At 37.4% G+C, this 23,722-nt stretch overlaps 2 protein-coding genes and 1 long non-coding RNA gene across 3 annotated transcripts; all 3 read left to right on the top strand.

The window, feature by feature from the left end:
• Positions 1-735: 735 nt before the first annotated feature.
• Positions 736-4,720, top strand: LOC149941251 (uncharacterized). The gene is made up of 3 exons (XR_016481338.1): positions 736-913; positions 4,112-4,351; positions 4,565-4,720. It is a non-coding gene; the product is annotated as an uncharacterized LOC149941251 (long non-coding RNA).
• A 9,886-nt stretch (positions 4,721-14,606) lies between these two features.
• On the top strand, positions 14,607-16,833 carry LOC149941252 (beta-galactosidase-like). The gene is made up of 3 exons (XM_090178984.1): positions 14,607-15,450; positions 15,535-16,196; positions 16,255-16,833. Exons 1-3 carry the CDS (start codon positions 14,646-14,648, stop codon positions 16,792-16,794), a joined length of 2,007 nt encoding a protein of 668 aa, XP_090035110.1. The 5' UTR covers positions 14,607-14,645; the 3' UTR covers positions 16,795-16,833.
• A 535-nt stretch (positions 16,834-17,368) lies between these two features.
• LOC149941253 (beta-galactosidase-like) lies at positions 17,369-19,673 on the top strand. The gene is made up of 3 exons (XM_090178881.1): positions 17,369-18,253; positions 18,309-18,970; positions 19,035-19,673. Exons 1-3 carry the CDS (start codon positions 17,449-17,451, stop codon positions 19,569-19,571), a joined length of 2,004 nt encoding a protein of 667 aa, XP_090035007.1. The 5' UTR covers positions 17,369-17,448; the 3' UTR covers positions 19,572-19,673.
• The last annotated feature ends 4,049 nt before the right edge of the window (positions 19,674-23,722 follow it).

Here is a 23,722-nt window from a genome sequence, read left to right on the forward strand (position 1 = left end):
TCTAACATATTTGATGTCAAGTGGCGTGATATGCGGCCTTTTTTTAACAACGTTTATGGACAGACCCATATAAAACTTGTCCATATTTCTGATTTGACAACCTATACTGGCGGAAGCACAACGTGAAATTCCGGAAAATGACGTGAAAACACTGAACCACGTTTCGCCAGGGGAAGTCATTCGCCGTAACTGCTCAGGCGTATTTTACGCCACAAAGTTTCTTCTTTCGTTTCCCTCTCTCTCTCCTAAGCCTGGCGAACCAGAGCAGGCATCTTTTTCTCCTTAAAACCACCATATCAACCACACGAAATAGTCTGAGCCGAAACAATGATATAAATCATTCTAAATTTGCACCAAAACAATCAAATAATTATATACATGAAACTTTTTTACTATGGTAATTCAAAATTGGTTAAAATTTAATAATAAGACTGATACTTTATGGTTAAAATCTTTAATAAAATACGGAACGTTTCGGACCGCGGTCCTTCTTCAGGAGTAGAACAGTATTACAAACCATAAAACCACGCTCAATATTATGCAAAGCTTTCTAAATTGTCTGTCTGTAATTCAAAATACGCACCATATTTATACCCGTGATTTAAAATGTTGGAACTATAACACCATCTGGAAGCGGAGACTGGAACTACAAGGACAATGACAACTGTTACACCGGACACTACATCTTCCCTAGTGTAAAACTTGGAAAGTAATAAAAAAGTTAGAGTATACACGTTTTTAATTTATTTATCAGTATACAGAGATGGACAAATTTTTCGTCATATATTATAAACTTCCGGTTCAAGCTCTTTAATCTATCCTAGTCGCACATTCAACGCCAAAATAATGCTCTTTGGCTCTTCATCGATTTCGCGATAGAAAATTGATATAAGAACTCATTTTCTCAATATAGGTAAGGGCCTACGATTTAATATTAATTTTAAAGTTTGAATTAAATACTTCACATACCCCCGAGGGCCTAATCACTTCGAAAAATATAAACCATATTTCTGATTTCCTTATATTTCCTTTCTATTTCTCAATATTTCTCCGTATTTTGTACACGATATTTTTGAAGTGGTTAACCCGCAAATAACGCTGGGAATCCTGGGATAATACTTATCGCGTGAGATACGAATATAATACAAGTTGGCAAGCCAAAATATACCTCTCCTCGGAAGAATTGTCCCGAGTGGTATTAATTTCTCGAGATAACCCTTAAAGATATATCTCCGCAATTTAGAGTTGTTAACCCAGTTCTATCCCGCCCGGTATAAAATTTTAATTATAATTAAAATAATTGTGACGAAACGACCAATTTTAATTTATTCAGAATATCATAAGTTAAGTAGTTACAACAGTGAGTTAGACGTACTATAACAATGCACAATTGAATTAAACCCTTTTACAGAACAAGTTTATCAGTTAAATATAATACGAAGCAAATTTTAATGAAAGAAATATGTACAGAGGCTTTTTGGAATTTTCTCGCTTACGAAATACTTGCCGCATCTTTAACGCTCATTTTATTTCAACACTCGCCCTTGATGAAGATGGTAGTGGACGACTCGTAGACTTCCTGTTGACGTTATGACACATACCACATGAAAAAGACCAATACCGTCCAATTTTCAATATCATATAATGACTCGCACACCTAGGAAATCAATGACTGCATTAGGAATCGTAGATGTCCAAATATCCACACCAATTAAAAATGAATTAACAAGAAGCGAAAAACTTACCATTCACAAAGCACAGAAAGCCACTTGACTAAACGACAGCTCGTATATCAATAAATGACCGTAGACGGAATAGTTAGGGCTCTTTATAAATAAACACAAACGAACCAAATTGATGAACTGAATTAAACATCTTAATCAGTCAAGAAAATGTTTAAAATAAATTACGATGACCGAGTTTAAATACACTAGATAAAAAAGATTGAAAAAACGAAATAAATTTCAAAAAAACTAACGGATTCTACCCTTTATCTTATCTGCTGACTGCGCTAAAACAAGATATGACCTTTAAAATTTCATACGTAAAATATTTAGACTTTAACAAGTTCACAAAAATTAAAAAACAAAGTTCAATAAACAATATATACAGATATTGTATTCATCCGTTTAGTAAATGGTTCCTTTACTTTTTTATTTTCCCAAAGGAAGTCAATGGCTCGCCGGTGAACTATCCGCATTGTAACAATGCGACCCGAGTTCAATTCCTGATCACGATCAAATTTTACATTAAAATAATTAAATATTTAATTAAATATAAGATTAATATAATTTATAAATATTTAATTAAATATAATATTAATATAATTTATAAATATTTAATTAAATATAAGATTAATATAATTTATAAATATTTAATTAAATATAATATTAATATAATTTATAAATATTTATTTAAATATAAGATTAATATAATTTATAAATATAAGATTAATATAATTTATAAATATAAGATTAATATAATTTATAAATATAAGATTAATATAATTTATAAATATAAGATTAATATAATTTATAAATATAAGATTAATATAATTTATAAATATAAGATTAATATAATTTATAAATATAAGATTAATATAATTTATAAATATAAGATTAATATAATTTATAAATATAAGATTAATATAATTTATAAATATAAGATTAATATAATTTATAAATATAAGATTAATATAATTTATAAATATAAGATTAATATAATTTATAAATATAAGATTAATATAATTTATAAATTTAAGATTAATATAATTTATAAATTTAAGATTAATATAATTTATAAATATAAGATTAATATAATTTATAAATATAAGATTAATATAATTTATAAATTTAAGATTAATATAATTTATAAATATAAGATTAATATAATTTATAAATTTAAGATTAATATAATTTATAAATATAAGATTAATATAATTTATATATATAAGAAAGGACATTCGCCAAAGCTGTTTTTTAGAAAAACACCGTAAGTTAACAAGCGTTGGTCGCTGAGTGGTTAGAGTTACAGAGTACATCTCTTGCACGAGGCAAACCCGGGTTCGATTCCCGGCTGGCGCCAAAAAATCGCAAATTGATACTAAGACGAATACCGTGTACAATTGGTGGAAACCCTGCCATTGGACGTTGAGAGGTTGCATAACACTCAGTCATTCAAAAGAAGTTGGAGAGAAAACGCCCATACAAACACAACAGATGCACATCCACACCCATCATAACACAAACACAACAAACTCAACAAACTCAACACCCACAACCATCACTACACGAACTCAACATTCACAACCTACACATAAACATTAAAATAACGAAATATCCAATCAAACTGAGTTAAAACTGTCGCGACGCTGACCGCTGACGAAAAAAGACCAACCAAACCCAACCGCAAAGCAATCCGTTAACGCTCACCGTCACACTGTGGTTTTGCCAACCCTTCAAGAAACTGCGAACGCAGTGAGCCAAGAAACTGCGTACGCAGTGATTACCCTTTGCCCCGAAAATGCGAACACGTTCGCAGGCCTGACAGACAGACCCACAGACAGACACGGTGATTGTATTAGCGGCAGTCCACGCGTCAAAAACCCCTGAAAAAAATCACGGGACTCCTAAAAAAATGTCTTTAGAAGGGGGTAAAGAGTCCATGGGACTCCCTCAAACATAGAAATCTCATAGGTAACTAGAATGCTGCCGTGTAACTGGCAAATGGACCAAACGCCGTTGCAGACGATAGCCAGATCTCAGCCAATCAGAGCTCAAAGAGTGGTTCTGCCAAGAATTTAATGTCACCAGAGAGAATGACGTCACCTAGCTCCCGCGATAGTAGCTGAACAAAGGAAGTTTATTATCCTCCTTAGTGGAACCACTCTACGGCCTCAAAACGAACTGGCGATTTCTATGCCCTCAAATTATATGTAACTAGGACGTCACAAAACCACAAAGGGTATTTTGACACAGACTTGAGCGGAGCGAGCGAGACGTTAAATAAGAGCATACAAGAAATAGTTATTAAATTGAGCAAACATATTTTATACATCGCCCAAGTTACAAAAGCTCTAATCTCTCTAGTTCTTTTTTTTTTTGGTTGGTAGCCCGGGTTTACTATTAACCTTCAAAAGGCGCTCAAAATTGAAACCTGGATCGAAGATTATGCCATCCAACGTTTAATGAGTAACGCCTGTTAAAACCGTAGGAATAACGCCTGTTAAAAGCGTTGGAGCAAAAACAAATCGTGCCTCACCCCAAAACGTTGCTGCCAAAACAAATCCTACCTTCGCTACTCAATCGCCACAAACAACCCCTAACAAAAAAGCAGCCGCTCCACCAGCAAAGTACGTATTATAATTAAATTTAAATTTAAATAATGTAAATAAACAATTTAAAATTAGTAGTTAATTACCTAAAAACTAATTAAATACCTAATTAAAATATATAAAGAACTAATTAACTACCTAATTAAAATATATGAAGAACTAACTAAAATAAATAATTAAATAACTTATTTACAAATGTAACGATCTACAAATAATTCATTATTTCCAAAGGAGACACCTTTTGGATGACCCAGCGTTCGACAGCGACGATGAATTCAACGAAATGGCCAATTTCATTCCAGTTACTTTAATGCCTGGGGAAATAGTTGTAAAATTAGGCAGTAGAGTCATTGAAATTGAAGTTGTGGAAACCATGAATTTCATTTTGGACAGAATTAAATAAAAAAATGCATAAAAAACCGCCTTTCATTCTTCTCATCTCCCTCTCTCCCGCAATGCATAAAAAATCCTTTCAATCCCCTCCCCTCTTACACATACTTTACGTGCACTGACAGGTTCTCAATCGAATGTCGCCTTACACACATGCTATCTAGCGATACTATTAGACCAAGGCTTCGGACGGTTTCTACTCTCTCGCCTTTTACGCGCGCTGCGCTGCCAGGTTCCCTCTATACGCGCGCTATCTGGCTTCTCTCTCTCCCTTTATACACGCGGTCCCCTTTTGCGCGCGCTTCCAGGTTCACCGGGTGTTCACCGGGCGCCAGGCTTCGGGCGGTTTATACTCTCTCGCCTTTTACGCGCGCTTCGCATAGGTTATTTTGACGGCTTCGGACAATCACAGGACCAGCATTTTTTCCCCATAGCAGTCGTTGCTAAGGGAGCTACGCTCGCTCCGCTCAAAAAGAGGGAAAATTTTGAGAATTAAACTAGGACGTTGCAAAAACCGAAAACGGAATTTTCAACAAATACTTGAGCGGAGCGAGATGCAAATCCGGTGGTTAATTAGGCTTAGATTAATTAAACTCAAGTAGAGAAAGGAAAGCGAGATAAATAATTTAGTTTTTAAAGATTACTGTTTATTTGGTAAAGAAAAAACAAAATTAAAATCGAATATATCTTTACACAGTTACTACTTGGCTTATGTGGTAGTACTCCAAAGGATCTTAAGCCTTTCAAGTTCTGTTTTTTTGGCAGATAATCCACTCTTATTGTTAATTTTTAAAAGGCGCGCAATATTAAAGCCCGGGTCAAATATAATACCATCCAAGGATTTAACTCGCGACACAGCAACATACGTCATTCCAAGGGCAAACTCGTTGGGCCCGATGTCCGCAACTGCTTTCTCCAATGTTAAACCTTGGGAACGGTGAATACTTATGGCGTAAGCAAGTTGAAGCGGAAACTGTTTTCGGGTACAATTGGTAGATCTCTTTTTAAATGATACGCTGACTGGAGGAATTGGTATAGCGTTATTGTAGAGCGTTGGACCCCCATAGGTTGGGAAATTCACGAGCACACACAACGGCAACTCATTCAAATGATTACGGTCATCAGTGGGGCTGTAAATTATGTCAACAACTTTTCCAGTTGTTCCGTTACAAAGTCCCATTGCTGTCCACATATTGCGGCGCAGTATTACTTTTGTGCCTACAGAAAGAGCTAAAAACGATTCTAAACCTTGGGCTTCGTCTGCTGTTGCCCCTGCGGCCGTGATATTATTATGCTGCGCTTTAATTTCCGTAACGGGTTCGCCTAAGTTTCAAAGCTTTTCGTTATTATACTCTTGTATATTTTCATTGAGGGATTTTATGCGCAAAACGTCATTAAACGAGTTAAAAACGTCCAAGTTGGCATTTTTGTTCCTCGAAATGAGCATTTTCATATCCTCGTCATTTAGTTCTCCTATTGCAAGTCTCCCTAGTAGCTCTCTGAATCTTAATTGTTTTTCTCCAAATTGTCTCATAATTTGTGTTAAGAAAAATACCTTTTTGAATTGCAAGTTTTGTTTTTTTCGGTCAATAAAAATATAAATTTCAAAATTCATTTAAACGTTTTATGTTTTTCGGTCAATAAAAATATAAATTTCAAAACTCATTTAAACGTTTTGTGTTTTTCGGTCATTGTCAGCTGTTGAGTCTTTTTAGTTTTACACGAGCCTAGTATAGGCTAGAGTAAAACTCCCGTAGCCGCTACGGTCCCCGCCGCCGCCGCCGCCGTTCGCAAACACGCCGTTTTCGAACGCCACGGTAGGATTCTCACCGTCCGCAATAACGTCGTTCTCTTACGCCACGGTAGAATCCTCCTACGCTCGCGCTTTAAACCAGAGAGGGAAAGGCCGTAGAAAGCTAGCCATATGCTGCTATAGTTATACCAGCTTTTCATCCCTAAAATTCACGTGGTTTAGACAACCAACAACCTTGCAAGTCGGGCAATCGGGATTCGGCGATCTTCTGGCGTTTCCGTCTCTGGCGTTTTGGCGTTTTCGTTCGCACACGGTTTCCGCAACAGCGCTTGCCTCTCGCTTCCATTCGGGTGGGGGAGGGTAAGATATGGCGACTCTCCCACCGAGCGCTCCTATCTATTGTTGGCGACTCTTCGGAGCCCAGCCATTCTGTGGAATTTGGGAACTATGCTATCACCTTCCCTGAGCCCCTAGGTGTGAAGGGAGGGGAGGGGGTGGCATGGGTTTTCGTAAGTGCATCTCTAAACGTGGTGAAATCGCTTCTGTTGGTTTTTTAACCCTTTAGCCCAACCACTCTGGGTAATTTTTGAAATTGTCACCCCAATATTTCCCACAAACATATTTCGAGCGGTTCCCATATTACCCACAAAAATATTTCGAGCGGTTTTTCTCGACCGTTTATTTTATTTGTTCATGTTTCCGTTACCGGTTATACTACTATTCGTGTGTTCGTAAAGCTTGGCTCGTGTGAAACTATTATTTGGGACTGCCGGGCCCACTTGTTTCCCCTCTCGTGGCTCCGTCAGACAGCAAATTTCTGGCGCCGGCTCTTCTGGAGTCATTTTTCCCCCCAACACGACCGATTAACCACTCTTTCCCTTTCGACTCGTTTTCCGAAACCCCACTTTTTCCCCCCCAATTCATCGCAGTGAGAGAATACCAATTTTTTTTAAAGCGCGGAACAATCACCCGTTTTTCCCTCTCGAGTCGTTTTCCGAAACGCCCCTTTTCGTTTCATCCAATACATAGTTTGCATCCCTACGTCATCAATGACGCAGTTCCAAGTATAGATATAAGAACCAAGAATAAATATTTAATTTGAGCAAGAATGAACGATTCTTTGCCGCCATTTTGAAGGTGTAGATTTCTTAGTAAAACGGGAGCATAGACAAAACGGGTGGGTTAACAGTTTCAATCGTCTGTTTGCGGATTTTAATTATTTTCAAATGATTAAGGAATTATTTTCACGTTAAAAATGGTTATCTGCCTGGTTAAAAATTGTTCGAGTAGTTCAATTACATAGCGAGAGCGAAAATTGTTTATTTTATTCGATAGTGAAGGTAATTGTAAAAAGGATGACCGCAAAGGCCTAACTTTATTAACTTCTTTTCGTAGATATTTCTGTCGTAATTTGATATTTTATTTAAATAACCCGGCCTTAGAATCTTATCTGGCTTTGTTTAGGGCCCATTTAAAATTTTAAAGCATAAATCTAATACGTTTTGTAGCTTTGACGAGATTACCAACAAAATGGCTACCTATTTAGTAGCTACGCGCGAAATGGTTTGATCGCCCTCCCAGTTTCCTTGGAGACCATAGGCCCCTCCCTTCGGTGCAAACTATGAATAGCTTCTCTAGGACCGGACAGCCACTTTTTCTGCCAGTTTCCACAGTGAGAGCTACGCTCAATAAAGAGTAGAATTATTTTTATCTTTGAGGCATCTGTATAGTGTATACTGACCGTCACTATTTCAGCTCTCCTCTTTTAACTTAAACAGGTGTGGACCGTGTGGGGAATAATTTTCATACTTCGTTAGTCTTGCTCTGTATTCCATTAGGCACAGTAATTGTAACAGTGCCATTGAACACGAAAATTTTGCTTTATTAAAATGAATAAAGGTAGAAAAAAATTAAGCTCTATGGGTTTGGAATGAAGACTTTAATGGTTAAATTAATTGTGAGAGCAAAAACACGAGAACGACCAATGGTCTAGAGAGTGAGGAGTAAAAACGCGAACAAGTAAAGAGACCAAGAAGTGGGGGAGAAAACTAAGCTTTATTGGGGAAAAATATGCGGTACTTCGGCCGATAGGCCTTCAAGGCGACGCGACGCTTAGTTTTCTCTCCCCCCCCCCTTCTTGGTCTCTTTACTTGTTCGCGTTTATACTCCAAATTAATTGTGATAATATTTACAAGCATTTTAATTTACCCGATTACGATTATATATGAAAATATGTAAACTTTGATGCTGTAGTTCGATTACTGAAATCCCTGTCTATTTTATAATTACCATAAATATTTTATAGGCTTTGCCTGGTGAGGTGCCATTTATTTTCGAATATAATATGGAGGAATAAAGAGAGATTAAAGAACATATAAATTTAAACGAGGGGTGGGGGGAGGGTGAGCAAAGAGGGAAGAGTCCTGGACTCGTCGAAAAAATAGATCGGCGTAGGGGTCCGGGTCCAGAGGACTCTCTTAAAAATATACACTATTTACAAGTCTGGTAAAAAGTCTCTTACAGGGCTTCCACATTTGATATCTAAAATTCCATTAAACGAAAAATCAAATTTTATCCTTTTTTTACTTGGAAATTCCCATTTTTTATTACTCGTTATATTTTGGAGCTTTTAATTCTAATTTATATAAATATTCAATTTAATTTCTTTGTGAGATAATGGTTTTGGCTTTTTTGAAAAAAAATTAAGCCTAAAATGATTTCTCCACATGCCACAGACAAACGACGGTTTTAAACGTGGTGCACTAGCGTAAGCTTAGCAGATGACTGAAAGTTGTACAACAGAGTAGACTTCAAGGGAGGCAAACGACATCTGTGAGTCATAACTGTCTAAATATACAATTAGAGTAGACTAAAACAATGTTATCAGAAAGCTTAGAAATTACCTTTCTTCCCGTTCAAAGAACGCTTTTCAAGGCCGTTTTCCCTCTTAAATTGCATTTTCCCGTTTAACGTTTTGTAAGGTTGAAAAATTCCGAAAAAGGGAAAAATTCCCAGCATGTGGAAGCACTGTTCTCTTACCAAACGAAAAGGCGAGATGTTTCGTTTCACATTTCTTTCGGTAGTCCTATACATTAAGCATCAGGGCTGGAGTGAAGCGGTATCAAAGGATGCAGTCGCACCTCGCTTTACTTTCCCTGACATTTCGCGATAAATGAATTTTTTCACTTAAATGGTTTTGAATGTTATATATTTATGGTACATCGCCTAGTATTATATTTCTACCAACAAACGGTAGGGGTAATTGGCTCTACTTACGTTTGACCAATTCATAGCGCGTGTAAGTATGCGGTTTGTTTCGATTTAAAATATACTGATGTAAAATCATTCTGAATAAAAACCTAATCTTGAGCAGTCAATTGGGGAAAAAACGCTAATAATCAATTATTTGAAACACACATGCAAAATAATTAAGAGAATAAAATGAAATCTTTCGTAAGGAAGAGTAGATTACAATTCAATTTCAAAACTATTAGCTATGTTTGTGATTTATGAGAAATCATTTCACCGCGCGAGGGTACAAGGCACAATAGTGAGAGCGCATGGTTACAAAAAACACTCGAATTGTCGGAATTGGTATACAGCTCTGAAAATTGATATACACGTGCCTTGAACTATACTCTCGACTACCTAATTTTTATTTTTCAAAAATACCTACTGGAAAAAGGTTTTTAAGCAAATAACCCGCTTGTTGCCGAGGACACCCGCATCTTAGTTTGTATGGGTTTTTAAAATAATGTGTTCTACGGCGCACCGCATCTCCACAACTTTACGAATATAAAATGGTAAATCACGTGTTGCTCGGGTGGTAAAGGTGGTAAAGTTATGAATTTTTTTATGGTGATACGTGTCATAGTACTGCTTAAAATCTGATATGGAACCACATCAAGATATTTTTTTACTTGACTTTTTTACGATTTTACCTTTTTCTCCATAGGGAAAAATGGTAAATCGCGTATAGCTCGGGTGGTAAAGGTGATAAAGTTATGAATTTTTTATGGTGATACGTGTCATAGTACTGCTTAAAATCTGATATGGAACCACATCAAGATATTTAAAATAAATAATTTTTTTCCCGCTTTCTTCTGATTTGCAAAAACATTTAACTGCACCACCTGCGAATGTGCGAAGGCTAACCTCAAATGTACCGTTATGTGCACGTGTGAAGGACACGTTATATGTCTTACCCGTAGAATATGTTCAAGTAATGCAGTTTACATTAATGCCAAATAATTATTTCAATATTTTAATATTTCTGTTTTATAATTATAAATTTATAATAATTGTAATTTGTTTATTTAAAAAATCACATTGAATTAAGTATGTAATAAACGTAGACAATTTCATATTAATTTGAAAATTTTCTAATTTATTAGGTAGACGTAATACTCAAATATTAAAAAAAAACCTAGAAATTTAAGAAAAAAGTAAAGTAAAAAATATCTCGATGAGGTTCCATATCACGTTTTAAGTAGTACTATGACACGTATCACCATAAAAAAAATCATGACTTTATTACCTTTACCACCCGAGCTACCATTTTTCCCTATAGAGAAAAAGGTAAAATCGTAAAAAATGTCAAGTAAAAAAAATATGTTGATGTGGTTCCATATCAGGTTTTAACATAAACAATTTCCTAACTTTACCACCTTTACCACCCGAGTTACACGCGACTTAATTACCATTTTTTATACGTAAAGTTGCGGAGATACGGTGGAACGTAGAATAATGGTTTTAAAAAACACAAGAAAACGATGATGCGGGCGCCCTCGGCAACAAGCTGGTTTTTTGCTTATAAACATTTTTCCAGTAGGTTTTTTTTTAATAAGAATTAGGTCATAGAGAGTATAGTTCAAGGCACGTGTATATCAATTTTCAGGACGGTATACCAATCCCGGGCAATTTATCACCATGCACTCTCACTACAATGTAATAATTATAATTTGGCTAAAGCATTTTACCCTGATATTTGACTTTCGTCAAATAGTTTGAAAAGTAACTCGTGCGATAGAAATACTTCAGAAATATCATGGAAATCTTTATATTTATTTATTTTTTTATACAGTGTTCGAAATTGCGCGATCCAGGCATTTTTCTCAAAAACCATTTACTATAGAAAACTTGAATTTTCAGGAATTGTTTTTTACGTAGAGAAGGCGTTATTTTGTAAATTTCAGAATAATCGGAAAAAAATCAACGTTAATAAATTTTATTTTAACAATTAGGTGATAGTTGAAAAGTTTCAATGATACACTTGTAGAGCATACTCGAAAACCTACCATTAACGTTGGTTCGGTCGGAAAAGGCCAACTTTTCACCAAGATTTGAGTTCTTGGGAAAAAAAAAGGCTGGAATATAATAGGAGACAATAGCTATTTTGTCAGAAAACTAAGCATAATGGTCTCTTCTTAAGAATAATTGAAAAATATAAATTAAGGAAAACAATGTGGTTTATTTCTAAGCTTTGAAATAAATAATTGTTACAAATAAATAATGTTAAAAATTAAAAACAAATCTAAAAAATGGTTCAATTATTCCGCCGTTGGCTGCGATACAGATCGCTGTACGATAAATCATGTTTACGAAATGTTCTTTGGATCATGTCTGGAGTTACTAGATGACACGCTTCCTCAATTCTTCGTCGTAATTCTTCCTCACATTCCACAGGTGTCTGGTATACGCGCGCCTTTATGAAGCCCCAAAAGGAAAATGTCGAGTGGTGCTAGGTCAGGACCATTTCTTCCAATAAATCAATCTGGAAATTCAGCGATAAGATACTTCACAACATTTTAATGTTGATGAGCTGTTGCACCATCGTGCTGGAACCATAGGCGTCTGAAATCGGCCGACGGAATGTTGCCCATATCTTCCGTTAGCTCATTTTGAAGGAAGCCTAAGTAATTTTAGCCATTTACTTGATTTGTAAGAAAGAATAGACCAATAAGTCTTATCGCTTCCCAGACATTGCATGGAAATTGCTGCTGGTGGTGATGGTGAAATTGCCAGTAAGGGTTTCCCGTCATTCCGTACGTGGTTGTTTTTGGGATTTAATGGCAGTTCCCTCGAAAATGAACATTCGTTTGGATACCATGCACCTTCTAAATAGCTAGCTAACTAAATTAGCGTTACGAATACCTTGACCATAAAATAACTCCACCATGAAGGCGCGCGGATCGCGAGAGTAAGGCATACTGGAATTGCATTAACAACTTCAAGAATAAGTGAACATAGGGAAGGCATCGCTTTAAATACATGAAATAATGAGCTTTGTTCGTAATAAACAGTAATTTAAGCGCTGCTTTAGAATCGAGGTCTTAAACGTTAAAAAGGGTTTTCTGTTTTTATCGCTATCTTATAAGAGGTTACACTGAACAGTATTTCTAAAAATTAATTAAATATTTCAAAGCTTAGAAATTTAATTTTTTCAAACAACCATTCTTAAGAACAGACCATTATGCTTACAGTTTTCTGACAAAATAGCTATTTCCTCCTACTATAACTATCAAATTTAAAAACCACTATTGAGTAGTGAAAAAACAATATTTTTTAAAAATAAACGACAAGACTAGTTTCATGATCGGATTCTTAAACTAGTTAGTCGTGTCATTTATAAATATTAATAAAATTTTGTTATGTCACTTCGCAACAGTGGTTTTTCATTTTGATAGTTATAGTTTTTAATGCGTATATAGGGTTAGTATAATTTTATGAATATTGCCTCCAACTACCAACAGTTTTTTTCTAAGACCTCATATCTTAGGCCTTTTCCGACCGAACCAACGTTAATAGTAGGTTTTCGAATATGCTCTACAAGTGTCTAATTGAAACTTTTCAACTAGCATCTATCGGTAAAATTTTTCTTTTTATAAAACCGTAAAACTTTTTCCAGATTTATCTGAAATTTACAAACTAACGCCTTCTCTACGTAAAAAGTAAATCCTGAAAATTTCAGTTATCTATAGTAAATGGTTTTTGAGAAAAATGCCCGGATCGCGCAAATTGGAACAGCCTGTAATAATCCCTAACAGAGTCCTTCGTTGTAAGATACTAATCAATTATAGCCTTCTTGAGCTATAAGTAATAACATCTTAAACGTTTCTTTGACCTTTGACTGATATATTCACACTTAACTTAATACTATTTCTCTAAAATAAGATAAGATATTTTTAAAGAATAAATTCATAAAGACTGTGAGCCATTATGGAACGTATAATACCTTACAATTTTGCTAGAAATGCTTTGAAATTTAGATAAAGCGTCCAACTTATGTGCAATTATTACATTTTAGTAAAACTCTCGGTTTTGTTTTGGTGTAAAACCTAATGGCCTTTATTAGTGCCAAAATTAACAAAACGCCCAAGTATGGTTCTTGGGAGATATAATTTTGGGTGAAATATTCTTTTGGAAGTATAATTTTGGGTGAAATATTCTTTTGGAAGTATAATTTTGGGTGAAATATTCTTTTGGAAGTATAATTTTGGGTGAAATATTCTTTTGGAAGTATAATTTTGGGTGAAATATTCTTTTGGAAGTATAATTTTGGGTGAAATATTCTTTTGTAAGTATAATTTTGGGTGAAAACATCTTGGAAGGTATAATTTTTGGTGAAAACATCTTGGAAGATATAAATTTGGGTGAAAACATCTTGGAAGATATAATTTTGGGAGAAAATATCTTGGAAGATATAATTTTGGGTGGAAACATCTTGGAAGGTATAATTTTTAGTGAAATGTTTAAAAATTTAACCCGTTCTAATAATGAATATCATATCCCGAAAATATTACTTTTCAAACAAATTGTAATTCTAATTGAAGCATATCCATTTTTCTATTTTTTTTATGAAACAGAAGAGGTAGGAGGCAATTTTAAAATGTATCAAATGGTTTTTTCCTCCGGCCACGCAAAAGTTCTGATAACAATAACTCTAATTAGATTTTAATTAAGTATAATGAAAAAATCTGATTGAAACGAGGTAATGATTTTCAACGATATTGCCCATTGTTGTACTATCTGATGACTAAGCTATGACAAAACTTAACAACAAAATGTGGTTGATCTTATCAAAATGTAGATAAATATATGAAGCTTAGAAGAGACAGATTTGAAATCCACTTTGGCGGTTGAAGAGGAATGAGGAGATAGTCTTAAAAGATGGCCCCTGTACTACGGTTCGCCGTAGCGCTGGTTGTAATTTTGTTGAATTCCGATGGAATATTTTCTAAGAGCAGGACATTCACTGTTGATTCCAGAACGGGCATGTTCCAAAAAGACGGAATACCCTTCCAATACGTCGCCGGCTGTTTCCACTACTTCCGGTCCTCCAAAGATATGTGGAAAGGTGTAATGATTAAAATGAAAGACGGTGGACTTAATGTTCTGCAAACCTACGTTGAATGGAGCAGCCATGAACCCGAACCCGGTGTATATAACTTCGAAGGCAACTTAGATTTGGTTACTTTCTTAAAAACGGCTAAAGAGGTTGGTCTCTACGTTGTTTTACGACCAGGACCGTACATATGCGCGGAAAGGGACTTTGGCGGGTTGCCTTACTGGCTGTTGAGAGAGAAACCCGACATGGATTTGCGTACCATGGATCCAGTTTACATCAGTTACGTAGATAAGTGGTTCGACGTTCTCCTACCCATGATGGAGCCTTTCCTCTATCAAAAGGGGGGTCCCATCATACTGGTTCAAGTCGAGAACGAATACGGACAGTACCCGAAATGCGACCATCAGTATATGTCTCACATGAGAGATTTAAATCGCAAATATTTGGGGGACGATATCCTTCTCTTCAGGACTGATATACCTCAAAAAAATATTTATGATTGTGATAAAGTTGATGGAGTACTGGTAACCGCCGATTTTGGTCCAGGGACAGATGTGGCGCAGGCTTTCAAAACCATTCAAGAAGAGTCTCCCAATCAGCCTCTGGTAGTGACAGAGTTCTACGTAGGTAATACTCTTACTTCTTATGGATAACATTAATTGGCCAAAACGACTTTAATTTCTGTTTGCTCCAATCCTCTCGAATATACAGGCTGGATGGATCACTGGGGGGAAGCACACGCCAAAAACGACATGGCTTTGGTCAAGAAGACCATGCAAGCGATTTTCGCTCTGAACGGGTCCGTCTGCATATACATGTACTACGGGGGAACAAACTTTGGTTTTTCTAACGGAGCAAACGCCCCTTTCTCGCCTCAACCAACCAGTTACGACTACGCCGCACCCATCTCGGAAGCGGGAGACGAAACGGACGTGTACTTTGAAATTAGGGAAATCATTTCCGAATACTTTCCTTTACCCCCCGCTCCTAAACCGACACCCACTCCCAAGGCGTCCACGGGCACAGTTGAACTTCAAATGACCACCACTCTTTTGGATTCCTTGTCAACGCAAAGTGGCGTCAAGGTGGTATATTCCGATTTCCCGTTGTCCTTTGAACAGCTTAGCCTGGCGTACGGTTTCGTCGCTTATTCCACTATGATCAAATTCGTCCCCGAAGACCCGGCTATTTTGGAAGTACCGGGATTGAGAGACAGAGGACACGTTTATGTCGATAAGACATTCAAAGGGATAATCAGCAGGCACGAAAACGTCTTCTCAATACCAATTATTATCAGAAAATTCCAGACTATAACAATTATTGTCGAAAATCAGGGTAGAATCAACTTCGGCTTGGAAATGCGCGATCCGAAGGTAGTACATAAACCATTTATATAAAGAATGAAGTCAATAATTATCCGTTATGTTACAGGGTATAGTAAAAAACGTTACACTGAGCAAACAACTACTCGATCAATGGACAATGACTCCAGTACCACTGACAAATATCCAACAACTACATCAATATCCAAAGACGAAGAAAGCTGATAAAAATTTGTCTTTTCAACCGGCTTTCTACACCGGGAAGTTCGCATTACCGAAAGATTCCAAAATGGGAGCGTCGACCTTTCTTGACCCGACTGGATGGTATCGTGGAGTAGCGTTTCTAAACGGATTCAACTTGGGCAGATACTGGCCCGTCGTAGGTCCCCAAGTCACCCTTTTTGTCCCAGGAAGTGTATTGAAACCTTATCCCCAAAAGAACGTTTTAACCTTACTGGAACTGGAAAAAGCCCCTTGTTCGGCTTCAAAAGGAACGGTTTGTACCATCACTTTCGTGGACACACCAATTCTGGACGGTCCCACACCCAACTTTGCTGAGAAAACCGTTTACTTAGATTTCGATAAATTGTACGACGAAGAACCAAATGGTGATAGAGATTACGTGGGAAGAGGAAAAGCAATTGTGTAATTGAAAATTAAAATAAATGTACTATCATGGGTTAAAAAAGACCGTTATTTTCCTATTATTTTGAGTAAATTATATGAAATACATTTTGTCTCGACAGTCTAGTACTTGGGAAGCTCTGGAAATAGCGGTTTTTAATTTTGGAGATAAAAATAATTGGTCAAATACAACTACGGTTAAATGGAAATTAAAGGTTAAAACGCGTGCAGGGCCTTAGCTAGGCAGGGCGCCACTGTGAGTTAGTGTCTAGGGGCACCAAAATATAATTTTGATATAATATTATTCTATTAAATTGGGGGGGCGCCAAATTCTCACTCGCTCCGGGCGCAATTTTTGCTAGCTATACGGCCATGAACGCGTGGTAGCGGTACGTTCATTTAATAGTTTTTCGCGCTCAAAGACGCGTGACGAAGTCGACATTCCGAACACCTGTTAACTATTTCTCCATATGTTAGTTTCCAAATAGAATTCGTAGTTTGCGAAAACATAACCTAGGCCTTTAAAGGCTTCAATCACTTTAGGTTAGCCGTATCTCTGCTCACGATAACGCCGTCATAGACTGATATTTGTTTTCCAGAGTCTCGTAAAAACTGAACGGAATTAGATGCGAAATAATCGGCAATTTGATAAACCCAGAAATAACGCTTTTAGTGAAAAATGGCAATGTATCTACGTTTCACCTTAGCGTTGGGCTTTCTTTTCCTGCACGAAGACCAAATGTTTGTCGAAAGCGGGACATTTACCATCGATCGAGAAACCAGAATGTTTCTTAAAGACGGAGAACCATTCCAGTATGTGGCTGGTTGTTTCCATTACTTTCGGGCGACCAAGGACATGTGGATGGGCATCATGACTAAGATGAAGGAAGGTGGACTGAACGTTTTGGAAACGTACGTCGAGTGGAGCAGTCACGAACCCGAACCCGGGGTGTACAATTTCGAAGGAAATTTGGACTTGGTATCGTTTGTAAAATTGGCCCAAAAGGTTGGCCTACTTGTAATTTTACGACCAGGACCGTACATCTGCGCGGAAAGGGACTTCGGGGGATTACCTTACTGGCTGTTGAGAGAGAAACCCGACATTCAGCTACGCACCATGGATCCAGTATACATCAAATACGTAAATAAGTGGTTCGACGTTCTCCTACCCATGATGGAGCCTTTGCTCTATCAAAAGGGGGGTCCCATCATACTGGTTCAAGTCGAGAACGAATACGGACAGTACCCGAAATGCGACCACGAGTACATGACTCATCTGAGGGATTTGAATAGAAAACATTTAGGCGACGAAGTCATTCTCTTCAGAACAAATGTACCGCGAAAAGAGCTCTACGAGTGCGATAAAGTGGATGGAGTCGAGATCACGGCTGATTTCGGTCCTGGAACAGATGTGGAACAGGCGTCCCAAACTATCCACGAAGTCAATCCCGGGACTCCTTTAGTAGTGACCGAATTTTACGCTGGTAATATTACTAGTATTATTAAGGTTAAACCCGAATAATTTTATTTAATGAAAAGGTTGGATGGATCATTGGGGTCAACCGCACGGGCGAAACGATCTGAAAGCCATCCGGACAACGTTGGAGAGTATTTTGAAGAATAAGGGCTCTGTCTGCATATACATGTACTACGGAGGAACAAACTACGGCTTTTCCAACGGAGCGAACGCTCCTTTCGTCCCACAACCAACCAGTTACGACTACGTGGCTCCCATCTCGGAGGCCGGAGACACGACAGACATCTACTACGAGATCAGGGACATCATCTCCGGATACCTTTCCTTACACCCGGAATCCACGCGAAGTCGCACGCCCAAGACATCCACGGGTCCTGTACGACTAAGAATGACCACCACTCTTTTGGATTCCTTACCGAAGCAAAGTAACGTGGAGAAAGTTCAAGCTAAATACCCGCTGACGTTCGAAGCTCTCGGCACGGCATATGGTTTCGTGGCATACTCGACAACAATAAAATTCACCCCAGGAGACCCGAGTGTTTTGGAAGTTCCCGGTCTGAGAGATAGGGGATACGTTTACGTCGATGATAAATTTAAAGGAATCGTCAGCCGCCACGGAAATATCACCTCTACACCACTGATTGTCAGAAAATATCAAACAATTACGATTATTGTTGAAAACCAGGGGAGAATCAATTATGGCGTGGGTCTGTATGACCCGAAAGTAAGCAAATATATTATAGATACATTTTTTAGAATCCCAATGGAATTATAATATATTATTGCAGGGATTAGTACAAAACGTTACGCTCAGCGAACAAATATTAGATCAGTGGATCATGACTCCAATACCGCTAACCAATATCCACGAGCTACAAAAGTATCCCACACCAAAGAGCGATAAGGAACCTTTTAAATCCTTTCAAGCTGCATTCTACACGGGGACATTCACAATACCTAAAGACGCCGAAGTGGGGGCAGCCACCTTCCTGGACCCGAGTGGCTGGTATCGTGGCGTCGCCTTTTTGAATGGTTTCAACTTGGGCAGATACTGGCCCATCGTGGGTCCTCAAGTCACCCTTTTTGTTCCTGGAAGCGTACTGAAACCCTTTCCCCAAGAGAACGTGCTAACATTACTGGAGCTTGAAAACGCCCCTTGTTCCGGCCATCACTTTCAAAATGCGACAGATTGCTCCGTCAATTTCTTGAGAATGCCCATCTTGGACGGACCAGTGCCCACCTTTAACGAGGAAACCACGTACCTCAACTTTTCCAAACTCTACGAATACGACACGCCGCAATTCATCAAACTGGTACAAGGATAGACTCGGTTATAATAAAGAATTACTGACAAAATATTACGTTATTTTGAATAACGCATTTGTTACAATAAGTATTTTAATATTAAAAACCTTCGAGTTTCCTAATAATAACTTTCGCTTTCAGTTCGGGAGCTAGAAGACCTAGACGGACTAAATTTAATCCGAACCTATCATTTTAGCGTAAGTTCGCTTCAAAGGGAATCGCTTCAAATGGAATAAGTCGCGGCAAAAATTCCACTTAAACGTCGTTATTAAAACTCATGGAAATCCTTCGGTCCAACACGTTCCATGGAGCATATTGTATTCTGATCTCTTACTAACTTTCGTCACAATAAGATGGTAGATAATTAGACCTCGAAATTTCTCCCCCCCCCCCCTTAAATTTCCCGATTGTACGCGTTGCCCAAAAATAGCTTATATTATTCGACATCGAGAATTTAGTTTCCGGTTGAGAATTTCAGTTATTTTAAAGCCCCCGTTATTGGCGATCACTCAAGTTAATGAAGACGGTTCGTCACTCAAGTTAATGAGGACGGTTCATCGCTAATCTCTATTCCTTATATATTACCAAGAATATATTTATACTTAAGGAGAATGACTATGCTAAGACGATCCACGGGCATCATGGTCGAATCCCCGCCGTACGAGCGCCAGCTAAGGATAAAGGTCACCGGAAGACGTCAGTTCAGGGAACCAATGAGATACCGAGCTGATTTATTTCCTTTAAGGGAGAAGATGCTTATTCTTCGAGCGTGAGTAGGATTGGGAACGACGCCCAGAATCGTCTCATCATAGTACTATCAAAGAAGAAATAAATACGATCTTGATGTTAGGCTTAGAAAATCGACATCTGTCAATATTATCGTAACGTTTTCTCTAGAGAGGCGATGGCGGCGCAAACAGTTGTTGAGTAAAATCCGTCCATGACGGCTTTTCTCCAACCAACACTCGCTCTACCCGCCAGAGTGTTTTTCGTAAACAGAATTATACTCTCTTAAACGCGCCTCCCCAATCGAGAGTCATTAGCTTACAGTCTACGGGGAGGGTGATGAAAAAACCGGTTTTGGGGGGATGAAATTTCTGCGGTAGAGGGCTTGCTCGTCGCGTCGGTTGCCTGTACGATAATGGCGGCGCCCAGTAAACGTTTCTAAAAAGCGCGTACATAGATATTATCTTATCGCCCAAAATTCCAGATTTTAGCGGAGGCGATACACGTGTTTGAACGAAACCTAATACGACGAGGAACCAGGGAATATACGTATATCCGTACTTTACATTTGCAGAAAATTACTTTCGAAATATCTTTGCGCAAACAAACGTCCGTTCTCGAGGGTATAGATACGCAATTCAAACAAACGATGAAAAATCAGACGAGCGTTCTCCGAATTTAATTTTAAAAATAAGGCCGCCTCTCGGGAAGCTCCATGTGACGCTTAATTTTTATTGAAAGGATTTAATTTTAAAACTAAATGATAGTATTACTATTTCTAGGATAAGGTCACACTCTTACATATAAACATACGTAAACCATTATTTTTCTGTAGAACCTTCTTTCTCATATCAGTTAAAATTTTCCTCAGTATTCTTTATTATTCCCATCGGCCTTACTTTGAGTTTCAGCTTAAAGGTAGCCATATGCCCACCCATATGCGGAAAGCATTCTCGTTCCTTGGTAACAGGTTATTTTTAGGACCCATTCGCATTTTTTTAATTCACTGGTGTCCAAGTCCATTTAATTTTTGTTATATTTATTGTTGTAAGATTGTAGAAATGTGTTTCACATTATAGCTTGAAATCTCTCTAAGTGTTTGTTCGCGGCACGTGTTGACTTCGTCCATTCCAACCCATTCTCTCTCTATATACCCCTCGATCGTCAATATCACGCGTGTCAATTCCTTTTATGTGAAAGCGCCACAGACCATTGAAAGATGTTCCCCTCATCTCTTCGTTAAAAAGTTCCTCTGGACCAAAACATAAACATGTGGCCACAACCTGGTTTATTTACCGGATTTCAACTTTCATCTCTTCGGCTTCGCTTCTACAATTATTTTTACAGCCAATAGCTCTACCCTGCTCCGCCTCTTCAAGTATATCTTTAGCCTTTGAACTGATCCAATCACCAGCCATCGTTTTGAGTTCAACCTCTTCCCAGTTAAAAACAATTTGAACAATATAAAGAAATTTAAAAACAACTTTAATTACGCAATAAAAATGTATTTAAAACATGGTAAAAATGTTTAGCGACGACTAGTTCCACGTCTATTCAGGCGCATCATCAGGTCTGAGTTCTCGAGAGGGCAACAGGCTTCTCATTTCGCGTCCGTCACGTGGTTTTCGCTGGCGGACGTCACAAAGTTTTTTCAACCAAAGGTCGGCGATAATATTTCCCGGTCCGTCGTCTCTGTTTAAAGTTTGTTGTTTTATTGTAACTAATTAAAGTGGTTTTTAAATTTCTTTATATTAATAATAATTTTTAGCTCAATTTGAACAAAACTAGGCTGTTGCGCCTAGTTGGAGAAACAAGAAGTAGTATCTCTTCTGGTAGAGATATATAGTCCGGTAGGACTAGGAAATATTTGAGACCCAATCCCGGTTAGGACTTAGGTTACGATTTGGCGTAAGAGGTTCCAGGGAAAGAGTTCAAGTGCAGGGTGAGCTAAAAGCCAGTTTGGTCAAACTAAACCATTATAGTAGAACTCGTATGACATAGAGATATAAGTTCACGTCATTTCCCCGTTAAATGAGCTATATTATTAATATTAATATTATTGTTATTATTTAGTGTGCGTGTTAGTTGATTATAAATTGCGCATGATAATCCTTTATTATTGAATTTTACATATTATAGTAGCGTATTGCGTGTTTATTGCATTTTGGTTTGTTGGCAGTATCTAGTATTTAGTACGAGTTATTAATAATTTTTTTAATTTCTTCAAATTTGTTTAGGATTTAGATATATTATCCCTTTTAATTATGGACTAATCTACTTTTACGCGAATTTTATCATCCTTCTCACAGTCCATATGTGGTCTCTTCTAACTTAACCTCTAGTATTTAATATTTGTATGTTTAAGCGTTCGAATATATTTTACTTGTACACCGACACTTTCAATTTGTTTAATTAGTAATCATACCGTAGACCACCCTAGAATTAAAGGTAATACCTATAGACACTTTGAGATCCTGCAGTATATTATCTTTGGTAACGAGAATCAATCTATACTTGCTGCGACTTGGGAAACCTACAGCACATTTTAAGCTTACTAATTACACCGTAAACAATAGAGTCGCACCCATTTTAAATACTTATCTTTTCCATGGACTTAGTTTGTTCTCTTTGGTGCCTACGGAACCTTCTTTAAACCAAACCATCGTAGCTTTGGATTTAAAGAATATAATTTATTTAATTCAACGCGTAACAAAGGGAATAGCGACGATATTTCTAGGAAAGCTTTAAAAATTCTGCCGAAGTTTGCTGATCCGATTTTTAAAATAGGGCTGTTGCGGCCCCTAATTGGTCTCGGGTTTGAGCGCCGCCTAGACCTTTAAGAAACAATTTCTACGCTGCTTTTCAGTCGCATTTCGAATACTTTTTTTGTACGAGAGATTAGGCCGTAGCTTCTTAAATTGCCTTAAAGAATCATTGTTTACTCGCGAAAGCTATTAATTTTTACGATTAAAATTTAAAAATTTCATTATAAAACGCGTTAGGTAAAATTTCGAATACCCATTAAATGGACGACGCTTTTGTAATTATAATCAAAGAAATGGCCCGAAATTTAAAACGAAACGGTATCGAAAGCGGTTCATTACAAAATGTGAGACTAAGATTTTGAGCGTCATTTATGTATCAGCGGAAATTTATAGTAAACCCCCTTCGGAGATTTATTATAAACTTCGGGTATCAGCAGGACTTTTTCCATTAGCAAAAACTAATTCCGCTCTCCGAAGGATAACGATAGCTCCCAATTTCTGAACGGTTTTCGAATCGCCTATAGTTACCGAGTTCTTCATCGTCTCAAGGCAAAAAAGAGAGAGAGAGGAGACTGTTCTTGAAAGTACTCCATTTCCATGGCAACCCTTCCTTCACCTTTCTCCGTGACGCGAAAGAGAGAGAGAGTAGGAAATTTCGGGAGAAAATCTGCAGCGGGCAA

This window comes from Leiobunum rupestre, chromosome 6, assembly GCF_980474605.1.
Source record: "Leiobunum rupestre chromosome 6, qqLeiRupe1.1.hap1, whole genome shotgun sequence".
Classification (NCBI taxonomy): domain Eukaryota; kingdom Metazoa; phylum Arthropoda; class Arachnida; order Opiliones; family Sclerosomatidae; genus Leiobunum; species Leiobunum rupestre.

What these genes read in the sequence shown, in the direction of transcription:
- LOC149941252 (XM_090178984.1), top strand. Translation starts at nt 14,646, where the DNA reads ATGGCCCCTGTACTACGGTTCGCCGTAGCGCTGGTTGTAATTTTGTTG. An exon ending in AGTGACAGAGTTCTACGTAG is followed by an intron (nt 15,451 to 15,534) that starts GTAATACTCTTA and finishes TCGAATATACAG; the next exon opens with GCTGGATGGATCACTGGGGG. An exon ending in TGGAAATGCGCGATCCGAAG is followed by an intron (nt 16,197 to 16,254) that starts GTAGTACATAAA and finishes GTTATGTTACAG; the next exon opens with GGTATAGTAAAAAACGTTAC.
- LOC149941253 (XM_090178881.1), top strand. Translation starts at nt 17,449, where the DNA reads ATGGCAATGTATCTACGTTTCACCTTAGCGTTGGGCTTTCTTTTCCTG. An exon ending in AGTGACCGAATTTTACGCTG is followed by an intron (nt 18,254 to 18,308) that starts GTAATATTACTA and finishes TTTAATGAAAAG; the next exon opens with GTTGGATGGATCATTGGGGT. An exon ending in TGGGTCTGTATGACCCGAAA is followed by an intron (nt 18,971 to 19,034) that starts GTAAGCAAATAT and finishes ATATTATTGCAG; the next exon opens with GGATTAGTACAAAACGTTAC.